Raw genomic sequence first — 14091 nt, forward strand, 5'->3', positions numbered from 1 at the left:
AACTTAATTGATGAATTGTGTAAATTTACTTGATAACATGCACTTATTTATCGGAGGAAGTATTATCCAACCACCAAATTACAACTTCTACTTGCAATATAATGTGATAACTCAAGACAGCATATGAACCTACCAACTCATTTCTCAAAATTTTGTGTATTTAAGAACAATATCTTTTCATTCTCACGTAAATATTCATCATTTAAGGTAATAATATCATCGGTTTTTTCACCAAGTACCCTCAAGTTTTCGATTTATTCACTGGGTACCCTCGCAGTTTTCAAAATACACCATGTACCCTTCAATTTCTTGGTAATACATCAACATGCCCTTAATGACTAATAGCAGTTAACTCCATTAGTCTTAATCCTAATTAAACCCTAATTAGTGTAACCAAACCCTAAATCCTAACTCTTATCCCTCAACCTCCTAACTTCAAACTAGAACCCTAACCCCACTATCCAAACCCCACCACCTCCCCCATCCCATCCCCCCCCCCCCAACCCCAGCTACACACACCCCGACAGCCCCATAGCAACCCCCCTCCCTCACCCCGACGATTTCCACACCCTCCCCCAAACCCCTACCGATTATCGCACCCCTCATCTCTATCGATTTTCGCACCCCTTTAATTTGATTTCCACACATGTGCTTGTGGATCACAAAAATCTAGTTGATTTGTAGGTTGTTTCCCAAAATTTAAAGGGGATGGGCGCTTCAGGAGGTGGGGGAAGGGTGAGAAGTGCAAAAATCGAAAGGGTGGGGCCATGGAGCTAGGGGAAGGTTGTCCAACCCTAACCCTCCTAACTTCAAACCCTAACATCTTTCAAGTTCATGTTGCATTGTCTTTCTCATCTCTCCTTTTTTTTCCACATCAACAATCTGAAATAAGGTTTAATCGAATCATAACTTCATAGCAAGATGCAAAAAAAAGGTTGGCATCCCATAAGGGATAAGAACACATCCTGAATTGCCATTACACGCACCAACAATAATTTGGGAGTACAAGAAAATGGTGACAGGAAACTACAACTTGAAATCATATAAACATACGGTTAACAAGAATTATTAGTAATAATGAAGTGATCTAGGATGCCGGACGTCAGAATATTATTTATTTACAGATACAGCAAAGCCCTAACATCCTAATGAGCATCCTTGTATCAATGTGACAATTAGAAACAGAGATTTTCCAACAAGGTATCAGAGTTACAATCTGAAACTTGCAATCCAATTTTACAAATTACAACAAATTTTGCCTCCCACGAAATCACCAGAGCCCTTCCTTGGACATCTTCAGATAATGGGACAGCGTAAGGCTAGGAATCTCCAGTCGACCTGATTTTTTCTTCTTTATCTTTGTCGTCTTGACCATTTTTGAGCCTCCAGTTTGTGGCTCTGTCACTGATATCACATCATAGAACTATTCCACAACAGAAATACAAGAGTGAGAAGAGAAACACACAAAGGGGGAATGTGAAAAAAAAAAAATTGATAAAAGGGGGAGACGGCAATCAAGGAAAGGAGAGATAGTGAGAAATAAAAAGAAAACCCATGTAATGAAGAGAGAGATTGAGAAAACCAAGTACCATATATAGTAATGTTGCAACTATTTTGAAACGGGCTTAAAATCATAAGTGTTTTATTTATTTTAAAATGGAGCAAGTATTAAAAATTGAATTATTCGAAAACAAAAGTTGTTAAACCAATATACTTCGGTCTTGTTTGGCAATTAGCAGATAGCTGTTAACCGATTGTATTAGCTGATTATACTAGCTGATTGTATTAGCTGATTATACTAGCTGATTGTATTAGCTGATTATACTAGCTGATTGTATTAGCTGATTATACTAGCTGATTGTATTCGCTGTTCGTATATATGTGTTTGGTAAATAACTGATAGCTAATTGTTACATAATTGTGTAAAATGACCAATAAAGCTTTGGTGGAGGGGGTTACGATTCTTACGAAGTTGGATGGCAAATCTAGGGGAAGTGGATGTGATGGTGGCCGGCGGCAATAGGTATGGGTGGTGGTGATGCATCTGGTAGTGGTAGTGGGGATTGCATCTGGCGGTGACAGTGGCAGTAGCCACAGAGAGGGAGGAGGGCAGGTAGGAGGTAGTGGGTAATTAGATAATCTTTCCGCCATTTTCAGTCCCGACTAAGGACTATTTCTTAGCGGTTCCAACTTTGGGGTATGTTTTACAAAAATGGTCTCAGTTGACCGGATACCTATTTTATCGGTTAATTTATGTTTTTACTTTTTTTAACCTGTTTAACTATTTTCTTCCTCCTCTTTCTCTCTCTTCCCTCCTTCCTTGCCACCCCAGAATTTCGAAACAGACCTAATAATCCATATAAAATTAATAATCCCACCCATCTCTCATTTCCAACCACCAACCCACCGGCCACCAGCATCTTCATCTTCAACCTTGTCACCCTCCTCACACTAGACAACGAGAGACACAAAGAAAGATACCAGTGCAACAATGTTTCCTGTCACTCAACGCCAATCAGTGCAACACCCTTTCCTGTCAACATATAAATGGCAGTAGCAGCAGCTTTGAGAATGTTGATAAGCAACCCAACAATGAACAATGCTTGTTTCCGGAAACCCCAATTTTTAAGCTCATTGAAACCAAAAGCAACCAATTTCAGAATCATGGTGTCTCAATTCCCAACTCAGTGGCATTAAAATTTCTCTCTCCTCTCTCCCCCATCATCATCAATAAACCCATTTCTCTTCCTCTCAAAGCCTCGCTTCAGCCTGTTGCGCTTCGGACTCCATTTTACCTGTTGTCGTAAGTGTGGTACCAGTTTTGTAAAAGATGATGCATAGTTGGGATTGGGAAAAATAATCCTTAGTTGGGACTGAAAATGGCGGGACCCCCGTAGTTGGGAGTTTGGGACTGCCACTGTCAATTTTTCCTTAAAAGAAATGGAGGAAGTATTAAGTATATAACTTGGACTCTTAACCTTTATGTATTCTACTAGGCATCCATATTTAAAGAGGACATTTCAAGTAGTAGATACTTAGATAGGTAGTTTGTTAGAGGAAAAGCTCTACATAGAGAGCATATTAGATAGAGGAAGCTGAAAATATTGGAGAATGTAGTGGTTTTGTTTCGGGAGAGAACAAGCCTCTCGAAAGCTTGTACTATCTTTTTCATTGCTGTTTCCAGTTCTTAATCAATCAAATACTATTTTCTCTCCTTAATCACCATATTTGATAGCTAAATATGTCCTAAGCTAAGCTAGGTCTTAGCGGTACCATGGGAATACAATTAGAATCATTGGAACCTAATTTTATAACTTATCATAACTTATTTGAACTAATTTTTCCTGAACCATATTTATTAAGGTGAAGCAAACGCACCCTTCAAGTCCAACTTTAAAATAAGGGTAAGGGATTCTATCATTAGACTAGAATTTGGTTCTTTTTTACCATCAAAGCTAATCTATATACCAATTTTGCTATTAGATTTCTGTAAACTACCCATATGCCACTGCAGGGAATCTTCATACACCCAATTGACGAATCAGCCAAAGGTCATTCTGATACAATATCATTGAAATGCAGATCATTGAATGAGAAGAGCCAAATAGGACAACATTGTTTCTTCCACAGAACCTATAGAAATAATAAGCTAACTTAAAGAAGCTATTACCTCACACACACCATGAAGCAACAACCTGTGGAAGGGATCCTGGACCTGAAGCACCAGAATTTCTGAATCATTGCCATCCTCAATAAATGTGCGAATGCGATTCTGGAAATTAAGAGATGGAAGCATTAGAGAATTGCAAGACAAGGAGCGTGTACATAGAGTGTTGAACTATGCTTTTAATTAGATATATGGCGCTAGGATTAATCAAGCAACCTCTGCCGCATCTATTTTCTGTAATATGTACTCCTCAACCTCATAAAATCTTTTCTACTCTGCCTATTGGACGTAGCTAACACGTCGTTAGTGAACCACGTTAATTCCTTGTATTCGTTGTTCGTTGTTTTTGCTTCTTTAATTGCATCTGTCACAACAATGAGGGCTGGGAAAGGTTGGGAAAGCAGGGACGCAATGACAACTTTGATAATGCTATGATAATGACTCTCACGTAACAGTCCAGGAAAGGCATACAACAAAAACATAAAAATACAACTAAGCACAGGAGCTTACTGCTGTTACAAGCTTCACAAACAACTCTAAGCTGGTATTGAACCAATACGAAAAACAATCTAATTTAGTAAGGACAAACAGAATTTCGATAAGATGCCACCACAAGATAAACAAAAAAAGTCCTCTCAAAATAAAAAAGATAAAACAAAGAAGTCTAAAGCAAGAATATATCCTCTTTGGGTTTGACATTAGCAACTCCTTTTAGTCTTATTGTCCTCTTATACAACAACTGATTTGGCCTGCAGGGTGTTGCAGTCCTTTAGAGACAGTTGGGGGCATAAAAGGCCAGGTTCTGTAAAAAAAAGGCAGCTTTTTCATTCAATCAAAAACTCAGATATCTACATGAATGATCATTTGAAATACAAGACTTCTTACACTTTTATGTTTTAGCAAATATCCTGCAGGGAGAAAACTTTGACTGCACTAACAGAGTCTCCAGTCCCACATTACAGAAATGCACGTTCAGTCGTCCACTAACATTAAAATAAGTAATTGACCTGCCATGAGGAAACATACCAAAGGAGTCCTGCTCTTACAGGTTACACATAGTTGTCTCCTTCTCCAAAATGGGTATTCCATAAATGACGTTACCAGCCCTTCAGAACATGTCCCCAATGAAGATAATCTCAGTATTTGAAAGGAAAGAAGAGGTACAAGCAAAATGATAATCTATTACAGACTTAAAATAATGTCCTTATTTAGTGTTGCTGCTCAATATCACCATCTCAACGAGTCGAGATAACTATGAGGACCCAAAATTTGCACTAAACTTAGGATTAAAGGACCTGAACTATCCTTTAGGGTTAAGGACCTAATAGCTAAATCTGTTTTAAATTCTGTTATCTTCACTTTTTTACCTCAACAATAAAAACTAAAACCCAAAAGTACTACGTAATTACATTTACTGGATCAAATATCTACTTTCTGTCTCTTCTTCCTTCCCCTTCCATCTCCACTCACTCTGCTGTTGTCCACACTATTTCCAGAAAGGACGGTTTTTCTGCCAGCTTTTTCCCTTGTTTCTTTTCCATGATGAGCAAAGAGGATCAAACTTAGGCAGAAGATGTTGGCTTGTTAGATTTGTTTCTTAATTGTGTTACTTTAATATAGCAGTCAATTTAAGAATTCAAGTGGAGATGATTTGTGTCGAAAAGGTAGTTGATAGTGATTTGCTCATTTTCAGTTCATATTTATCCAACATGGTGCAGCTATTTATGGCATTTGAAGTCGATGAATCAGCAATCGACTTGGATGTTTTTCAATTTTTAGAGTTTTCTGCCTTTCTTTTTCGTTCTTTTTTGTTACATAAAGTTCAAAATATTTAATACATGTCTGGGATTTCGGCTTAATATGTAAAGATTTTTCTAGATTCTTTTTAGAAGAAATGGGGTCAATGAGAGGAAACGATTTACCCTGAATTCCTTCATTGTCTTCTAACAATAGAATTTCACATGACTTCAGTGTGAATATTCTTTCTCTATGATTCAATATTTTAAAACCGTAGCACTAGTGTCTTCCTCATCATCAATCGTCTTTCTCCATTTCCAATCCTCTCTCCTTCAAATGGCTGGCTATCTCTTCTCCTCCTTTGATTCTCATTTTCGCTTTCTTTAATTTGGTCCTCCTCCTCCAGTCCTTTTAGTTCTATCTTTTCTCACCCTTTTCTCTATTCTATGAAACTTAACATTTGACCTCTGCTTTGCGTCTCTTTCTCCTTTCATCTGGGTGGAGGGGCAAGGTTAATGGGGAAGAGAGGGAGACAGAGGGTTAATAGGAAAAAGTGAGGAAAGGTCAGTGGCGGGAAGGGTGAGTGGGTAATTTAACCAGTTTAACATCATTAGGTGGTCATAAATGTTGTGTCATTCAAAACATGGTGTATTTCTCTCCTCCTTCAGTCTTTAACAGTTTTTCCCTATGGAAGAGTGAAAGGGTCACCACTACTGAGGATCTCCTTCCTAATCTTAGATAGATTGTACCACAAACTAAAGCTGAGATAAGAGAAGGAGCCCAGAAAATATTCTTCATTATATACCCCTTCAACAATGTTAGAGACAGCTATTGAGCTCAACCCATAATTAAAGTGAGCCACATTGCTCTTTACCATCCAATCATCCTTCATAGAAGTATAGCATACAGTAGGTTAATATAGCTATACACAGGTCAAGTTTTTATCTCTTAAATGAATTTGGCAAGACATAAGCACATAACTCACTTTGAATAATTATAAAGTAATTTGTAAGAAGCAATACCTCATAGCCCTCAATGAGTTCCGAGAGAAAGCTACGTCGGAGAGCTTCCCTTGTTCGGCAATCAATTCTATGCCATGCATTCATGACTGCCATTTTATCAGAATCAACATGGCTTTTCCGCTTCTGAGACCTCTGTCTTATGGACTTCACGATGTTAGCCTACAAGAATGAACATTTTAAGTTGTTGGAAATCACAATCTAGGAAATTAGAGCAGCCTGGGAAAAAAAAAAGAGAGAGAGAAAGAGAGAACTCTCAATTTACCAAGTAGGAACAGTATATTAGTACATGTCAGATGATTAGTTGAATTTGAACACAAAAGTTTCCTGAATAGATGATCTTTGCTAGCTTAACTGATAATCAGGTATTTCCAAGTCTAAATGCAATGAAGATTTATACGTCCGCTCCATAATTTTGTTATATCTTGGTTCCGAATTGGCAACAATTTGCTCATATATTGGCACTCTTAAGAAATTGGCAGCAATTTTATACATACGACTTTGTCACTTTTACACATTAGGTACTTGTCAGATTTCATTCCGAACTATATAAATCAATTGTTGCAGCTCTAAAAAAATCTTAGAGAATATAACATAACATCAATTCCAATGAAAAGCAAATTGTTTGCTGAAAATAAATCAAATATTTTGAAACCTATTGAGACTATGATTTTTTATTTTACATGGTAAAATATGATTTGATATATTAATAAAAATAAAGTTCTAACAAAGAATCGGAAACAATAAATCTTCAATGGAAGGAGAGAAGTACCCTTTCTCTATGACTTTGTTTCACGACGAATCTTAATTGCTTGGATGAATCTTAATGAAAAAATTGCAAATGAGGGTATTATGAGAGGGAAAGCAAAAGACCTCTTTATCCATGTCTACATTCCTAACTTTGTCCCAATCGTCCACATTTGCCATACAAAATGGTGATACTGGAACCTCCTCGCCTGCAATAAACCTTTCATCAATAACTGGCAAGAAATCCACTGTCATTTAGATACCAATTACCTAAGGTTTAATTATGAGTTCATACTTAAGCATAATGATAGCCATGATACCATAAACAAACAACCCCCCCCTAGCAAAGTTCATCGGGAAGTATCCACTAACCACAGAAGCATCCCAACATAGAAAGGGCATTTATTATGGTTATGTAATGGACCTTCAAAAAAAAAAAAATACTCAACGTGAAGCAGCTTATTACCCCAGGGTGGTGGTGCAAATAATCCCCGAATTTCTTCAGCATTGAGACGAGGGACAAGCTCCATTAGAAGTCGGTCATTCAATAATCTACGGGATCGTCGATTGCTAACCTGGATCATATTTAAGAGTAATATTCAGGAGAGCAATAAGCATGTTGAAAGTATTGACCATTATATACTGCGCACACAAAGCACTTAAAAAGCATAGGTGTACGGTAGCACAGTGCATCAGGTAAATTTGATTGCTTTCCACTAGATAGATAAGGAGGAGAAAGAGGAAACTTTACGAAAAGCAATTACTATCGATGTTGCAATATAATTACTTAATATACACTAAAATGATGATTTGTTATATGCAGTTCTTAATGAGGAATAGTCCAACATTTCTTAAATTGTTATCAGAGAAAAAGTCACAAAAAATCAGACAAAGATAATAAGAGACCATCCAAGGTAGCAAAAATAGATAATAAAAAAAACAGCATAGGTATGAAAATATTAAAAGGTTGGCCCTCGTTAAGATGAATTTATTTCATCCAAAACAAGATTTCAACACCATTAGAACTTCATTTGTGTTTATCCTTGTTTTAGTACTTGAGCGGAATAGGGAAGGAATTGAGGCACATAGGTTTATCCTTGAACTTCACAAACACAACCTGTTAAGGAAAAATATGTAGTGAAGTCAAAGGTAAAAGGTGAGACCCTATAACCACAAAAGGGATTGGGAATCATTTACGGCTTTATTGGTGGCGGGTAATAGAAGGTGATAATGTTAATAGATTTACAGTAACTTTGTAGACAAAGTCGCATGTCAATGCCTGTGTAACACATCATCCCCAAACACGTGCTTTACTTCATAAAAATTCAGTTACTACTCAATACGACATGTAAAGTGGTAGTAGATGTAATTGAAATGATGTGGTTCTCAAATCTGAAACAAAGAAAGAACACTCTAAAACTAATCTTATGATCTAAGTAACGATATTGTGATAATTTAGTCTTAAAATTCAGTATTTAGGAACCTTAAACTAAGGCTAGACGGATGAATATATTACGGATAAGTTGAAGGATAGATCTCCTCAAGTCTCTCTAGAATAAGAGGTTCTCTCTCTAATCGGAACTAGGAGGTTCACACAAATTTCAATGAGTCTATTTTCGGTTAACAACAATAAAAAGCAACATTCCAATTAATCAAAACTCAAAAGCTTAATTTTATTCATGAAACCAGGGGACTTTAAACAGGCATTACAACAGAAAGTGATTTAGGAAAACTTTCCTAAAAACTAATAGAATCCCACATACTTAGGAAAGATATGCAAAACATTTCCTAATATCAGTTCCAAAGCACACGGCCAACTAAAGGGAGCAGGAAGTCTCCCCTTGCCACTCAACTATGCTAAAATTTAGGAAGATTTACTCTTCTTTCCTAGATTACAATTCACTAACAAGTAGCAAATTGACTTGGACTCCAAGAAAACTGAAATCATAGGGAATTTTCGGCCCTTTGTAACTAACCATCCTACTTTAATTAACTAATTAAACTAACACTAAGAATTAGAAGACATATTTTTGGTCAAACATAAAACCTTCACTTCACGAGTAAACTAAAACCATGCAACGATTCTAAGAAAGCGATTAATGCATATCAAATTCTAATATAAACAGAATCCTAATTAAAAAAGAACTCTACTTGAACTCCAAGAACAAGCCAAATTAGTCCAAGAATGTGAAATAAACAACCAAGAACATAACCATGCTTGCTTTCGCATCAGAAAACTTATGAAGAAAAAGAGGTGTTTAAGGATCGACAAGCATTACCATGGATATTAACATGACACTTTGTTTCACACAACTACTTACAAATAAACTACCATCACCACGGTTAATTAGTTAGTGTCTACCAAACAGTCATTACCGACATAAAGGGAATTGCGTAAAAAAAGAAAATGAGGGATTATAAATTATGTAAATTAGGAATATTGAATAAAATCTGGATGGCCGATAAAGGCTCATATAAAAATAAAAGAAATTACATTGGAAGCTAGGCTTTCGAGGATCTCAATCTTCTTCTCAATCAATGCTCCCCGAGATTTCACTGTATCTCCTGAAAAATTAGAATAGCAGAATTGGAACAAAAAATATCAATAAATCCTGCAACAAAGTATTGTGCTCAAATTAACAAGAATTTTAAAGAGGGAAATCTGAAAGATTGGATACTGAACCTTCTTCATCTCCGAAAATGGAAGAATAGAGAATAAAATCTTTATCTTTCTGTAAAATGTCTGGGGTCGCCATTGTTAAGAACTTAAATTCGATGAGATTTTCTCCGATTTAGTGTCGATTTTTAGGGTTCGTAACTGGATGCGTTCGAGAGAGATAAGAGGAAAACACGGCAACCTGAAGAGGGATTCTGACGTGAAGGAGGAAGGAAGGACACGAATCCCAGAAAATTGTGACATGAAGTACATATTACATAGTTTCATTAGAAATTAGAATATGCTTTTTTTTTTTTTGTTGCACGAAAGTGGAATATCAACAAAAAAAAAGAATATACTTGGATTTACTTCTCCTTCTCGCTACCATTTGTTCTAGGTAAAACTTACGGCCCGTTTAGTAGTTGGTCATAAATGATGGTAATGGGAATGAATTTGTGTGTAAATTTGTGAAAAATATCATGTTCATTCCCATGGTAATGCTAATTTATCATAAAGTGTCTACTTTCCTTCTTGAATTTTCATTCCCATCCAATACTACCTTGTAGGGTGGTAATGAGTGGTAATGAAAATTGCTTCCCTTTGGAGACAAAAACACAAGTTTTGGATGAGATTGCTTGCCCATGGAGAAAAAATGTCTCCCCATGGAGATTTTAAAGGTGCTTCACTAATAAAATTACACTTAAAATTCATTCCCATTACCGCAAATTATTAACGACTACCAAACGGACCGTAAATGGTTTAGAACTAGAAAAGGTATTATTACCCCCTCAAAAAAAAAAAAAGAAGGTATTATTAGGGGGTGTTAAACTGTTAATGAGAATAAGAATGGCACGTATATTGTTTGAGTTCGGCTCGGTCAAAATTTTGCTGGAGAAGACTTGATTTGAGTCTGAGATTGGCTCGAGACTGTAACGACTCGAGCATGAGCTAACTTAAGTTTAGCTCGAAAGCTAGCAGATAGGCTCGATAATTTTGCAATTACTAAAAATATTTCATTAATGTTCAATTAATTAATTATTAATTATGGTTAAAAGCATCATGCTATTTTTGTTCTCCATACATGCAATTAATACCCATTACAAATCATTTTCCAAAACACCCATTAAACATCTTTTTTATAGGAAAAATAGCATTAAACATCTAATTACACATCAATAAGTTTCATTTTTTTTTAAAAAAAAGCAGCAATAAGTTAAAGCTTATTGTATGTTTTTGTATAAAAAAACATAAATTACATTAAACTATAGTTTTTTATTATTGAAAGAAATGAGGACTTTCAAATGTATGAAAGGTACTTTTATTTCACTTGAATGAAAAAAAGAAGAAGGCAGAAAGTAGCTTTTTAAGGAAAATTGGAGGGCAATAGCATAAAATAAGGAAATATGCATGAGTTTTGAGGAGGATAATAACAATGGGAGTAGAAGAACAACAATAGCAAATTATAGAGGAGAACTCGGCCAATTATAAAATACAACTATAGTAATAGCTAATTACGAAACAGTGATAACTACAGACATATGTTTAGCAGCCATGTTGAAAGCTAAAAAGAAATTTGATCTTTGATACAGCTTGAGCATCACAAGTCGGTGGAATAGCTTAAGGTTTGAGCTAAAAGTTATATAAAAGAAATCTTGGACTCCTAATCCCCTACAACTGGCTAGCTACTTTCTTGGGCCATACAAATAACAAGTGTTTGGACATTGGAATTTTGAACTATTAAACTTTTGTGCCTCAATAAATGTAACCTTGGACTTGCTTCGGTTGAAAGTGAATTTCAAGCTTCTCGATGGAGCCTGCCGAACTCGAGACAAGTTGTAAGTTTTGGACTCGAGCTCGGGTCGAGCCAAAGTAAATATGTTTTTGAGGCGAGCCGAGTCGAGCGTAATAAGGTTTGGTCTCGGTTCGTCTCGTTAACAATTAACACCCTATTTGTAATACTAGGCTAGAACCCATGGAACACACAAAACCCTATTTTTTTATCTAGGGGCCACCGGCCCTTTTTTATTTTGTTACTAGTTTTAATCCCACCATTTCTAATAAACTTTAGTCTCTCTCTTGCGGAGATTTTTTACCCATATATTGAATTTTATCTCTCTCCATGTGAGAGATGGAGATTTTGTTTTTGGTTTTGTGTGACTCTAAAGGTTGATTTGTTGATGGAAATTTGGGAAAGGTTGCAACAAATGTCAGTACTTTGTTTATATTCACTTGAATTAAATCAAGTTCTACTTCAAAACTACAATAGATTAATAGACCCCCTTTAGAAGGTTGTATCATACAACAATGTGAAAGAAGAGAGTTTTGAAAAGTGTTAGATTTCATCAACGATATTAGTTTTAGTTGGTTTTGACTTCTATGATTTTAATTCAATGAATTGATTTTAATTTCAAATAAGAAACCCCATGCCATGAACGTTTTGATAAATGAATTTGTCAAAAGAAATATCATAATACTTTTTTGAATTGTAAATTCATCCATCTTTAATATATGTGCTCCTTAGGTCGGAAATTGAAATATTATAAGGTGAGTGTCTCGTTAATAATAAAATATTTTATCTCTAGAAAAAGAATACTCTAAAATTTTTGCAACTTTTTGTTTTCCGTTGTCTCATATTAGTTGCAATATTTCTAACGAATGAATTTCTTATCCTTCCCTAGCATGTAGACCATCCAAATCTAAAATTTGACGACCCTTAATATCATTTAATTACAGCAAACTTACCTCATTAATTACCATAATTATCTCGATTATATTAGACTTGTAAACAACCTACGTCCACCCCATCTCCTTCTAACATCTAATACAATGTTTTCTAACATAACCCATCAAATTCAAGAGCTATCTTTTTTCTCCTTTCTATGTGCCTCATTTTTTCACTACTCAAAGATTTTCATGGCCTCCCAAACAAATTTGAGCTCTTGGATTTTGAATCAATGACTTTAGTGAATATCTTGTATTCTTGTGATTTTAGATGTTACCTTCTTTAGAGTTGACTTGAAAATTGACGTTGACAAAGTTGTGGGTGCGAAGAGGAGATAGAATATGGTAATGGTGGTGTTCATGGTAGGTTATTGTTTTCTTCAGTTTATTTTTTCAGCAACGGTGCAACAAAAAGGTAAGGCAACACGGGAAGGATTAGGGGGGTTTCCTCCCCTTTATCCTTTCCCTGACAACCTTCATATATTAGAAAAAAGGAAAGATTTTACAACAATTCTAATATCTACAATATGGCAGCTTTTTGTCTGCCTTTTTTGGAGTTAGCAAACTTTTAATTGATAAATCGATATCTATCCATAAAATAGTGGCCCTCTTATAAGATAGAACTTCCTTTATGCATGGCACTCTAGATGGCTATCATTTCCGTATGAAGTTGAGAGTTTTAAATGATTGGTTCTGAGCACCTCTTCTTTGTACCATCCGCAAGCAGCACCCAGTCTATGCATGCTCTGGTAATCCCATCCTTTCTAGTTTTCCAGGTTCCATCGATTCGTGTAAATCTGGAATTTTCCACTTACATGCTGATCATCTCCCCACGCTCCACTGATGCCTCTTGGAATCCTTTCTTCTTTTGTCTCTTTCCTCATTAAGCTTTGTTAACAACGTCTTAGGGAGTTCCTTATCCTTCTTGAAATCTCTAATCTTTCCTTTCCAAGAAGTTGCAATTGCTAGAATTTTTCTTGGGTCTGGCTCCTTATTATGAAAAACAATCTTATTTCAGTGCTGCCAGATTCCCCATGTTATAGCAACCATTGAAAGCAGAGCCTCTTCTCCTTCATCTTTGATATTGAGGAAGTAATTTAGATGGTTTTCCTTCCATTCATGGAAATCAATATAGTTTGTGTCATTAATCATCAACCCCAGGTATGAGCTTCTCCAGACTCTTCTCATAATTTCGCAGTCCCTAAGTAGGTGGTCAACAGTTTCTTTCCCTTTCTTACAAAGCACACACATTTCGTGGACATTAAGTTTCCTTTTAATTAGGTTGTCCGTTGTGGCCACTGCATTGTTGCAGATTTTCCAAATAAAAATAAGAGGTTTTGGTAGGATTTGTGCACAAGGGTCAAATTGATCACATAGTCATTTCTTTCAGCACACTGTTTTTCAGTTATTCAAGATGAACATGAAAGTTTGACTCGATATCTGTCCAACGAGTGGTCACAAGCCCGATTCCGATTAAAAATGAAAGAGATATGGTTGTTTAAAGTTGGGTTGATAATGTCAGGTGGTGATAGTGCGCTTGATAA

General features: G+C 35.9%; 1 protein-coding gene across 2 annotated transcripts; it reads right to left on the reverse strand.

Moving 5' to 3' along the window:
* Window positions 1-1016: 1016 nt before the first annotated feature.
* On the reverse strand, window positions 1017-10113 carry LOC104898838 (uncharacterized). Of its 2 annotated transcripts, XM_010685949.4 has the most exons (7): window positions 9854-10103; window positions 9665-9735; window positions 7637-7745; window positions 7297-7379; window positions 6427-6585; window positions 3671-3772; window positions 1017-1423 (listed from the first exon to the last, which is right to left on the reverse strand). In XM_010685949.4, the coding sequence occupies exons 1-7, from the start codon at window positions 9924-9926 to the stop codon at window positions 1271-1273; spliced, it is 750 nt and encodes a 249-aa protein (XP_010684251.1). In that variant the 5' UTR covers window positions 9927-10103; the 3' UTR covers window positions 1017-1270. The 2 variants fall into 2 exon arrangements, with proteins under 2 accessions (XP_010684251.1, XP_048504100.1); XM_048648143.2 differs by lacking the exon at window positions 3671-3772 and having other exon boundaries at window positions 9854-10113.
* Between the last annotated feature and the right edge of the window lie 3978 nt (window positions 10114-14091).

This window comes from Beta vulgaris, chromosome 7, assembly GCF_026745355.1.
Source record: "Beta vulgaris subsp. vulgaris cultivar EL10 chromosome 7, EL10.2, whole genome shotgun sequence".
Taxonomy (NCBI): Eukaryota; Viridiplantae; Streptophyta; class Magnoliopsida; order Caryophyllales; family Amaranthaceae; genus Beta; species Beta vulgaris.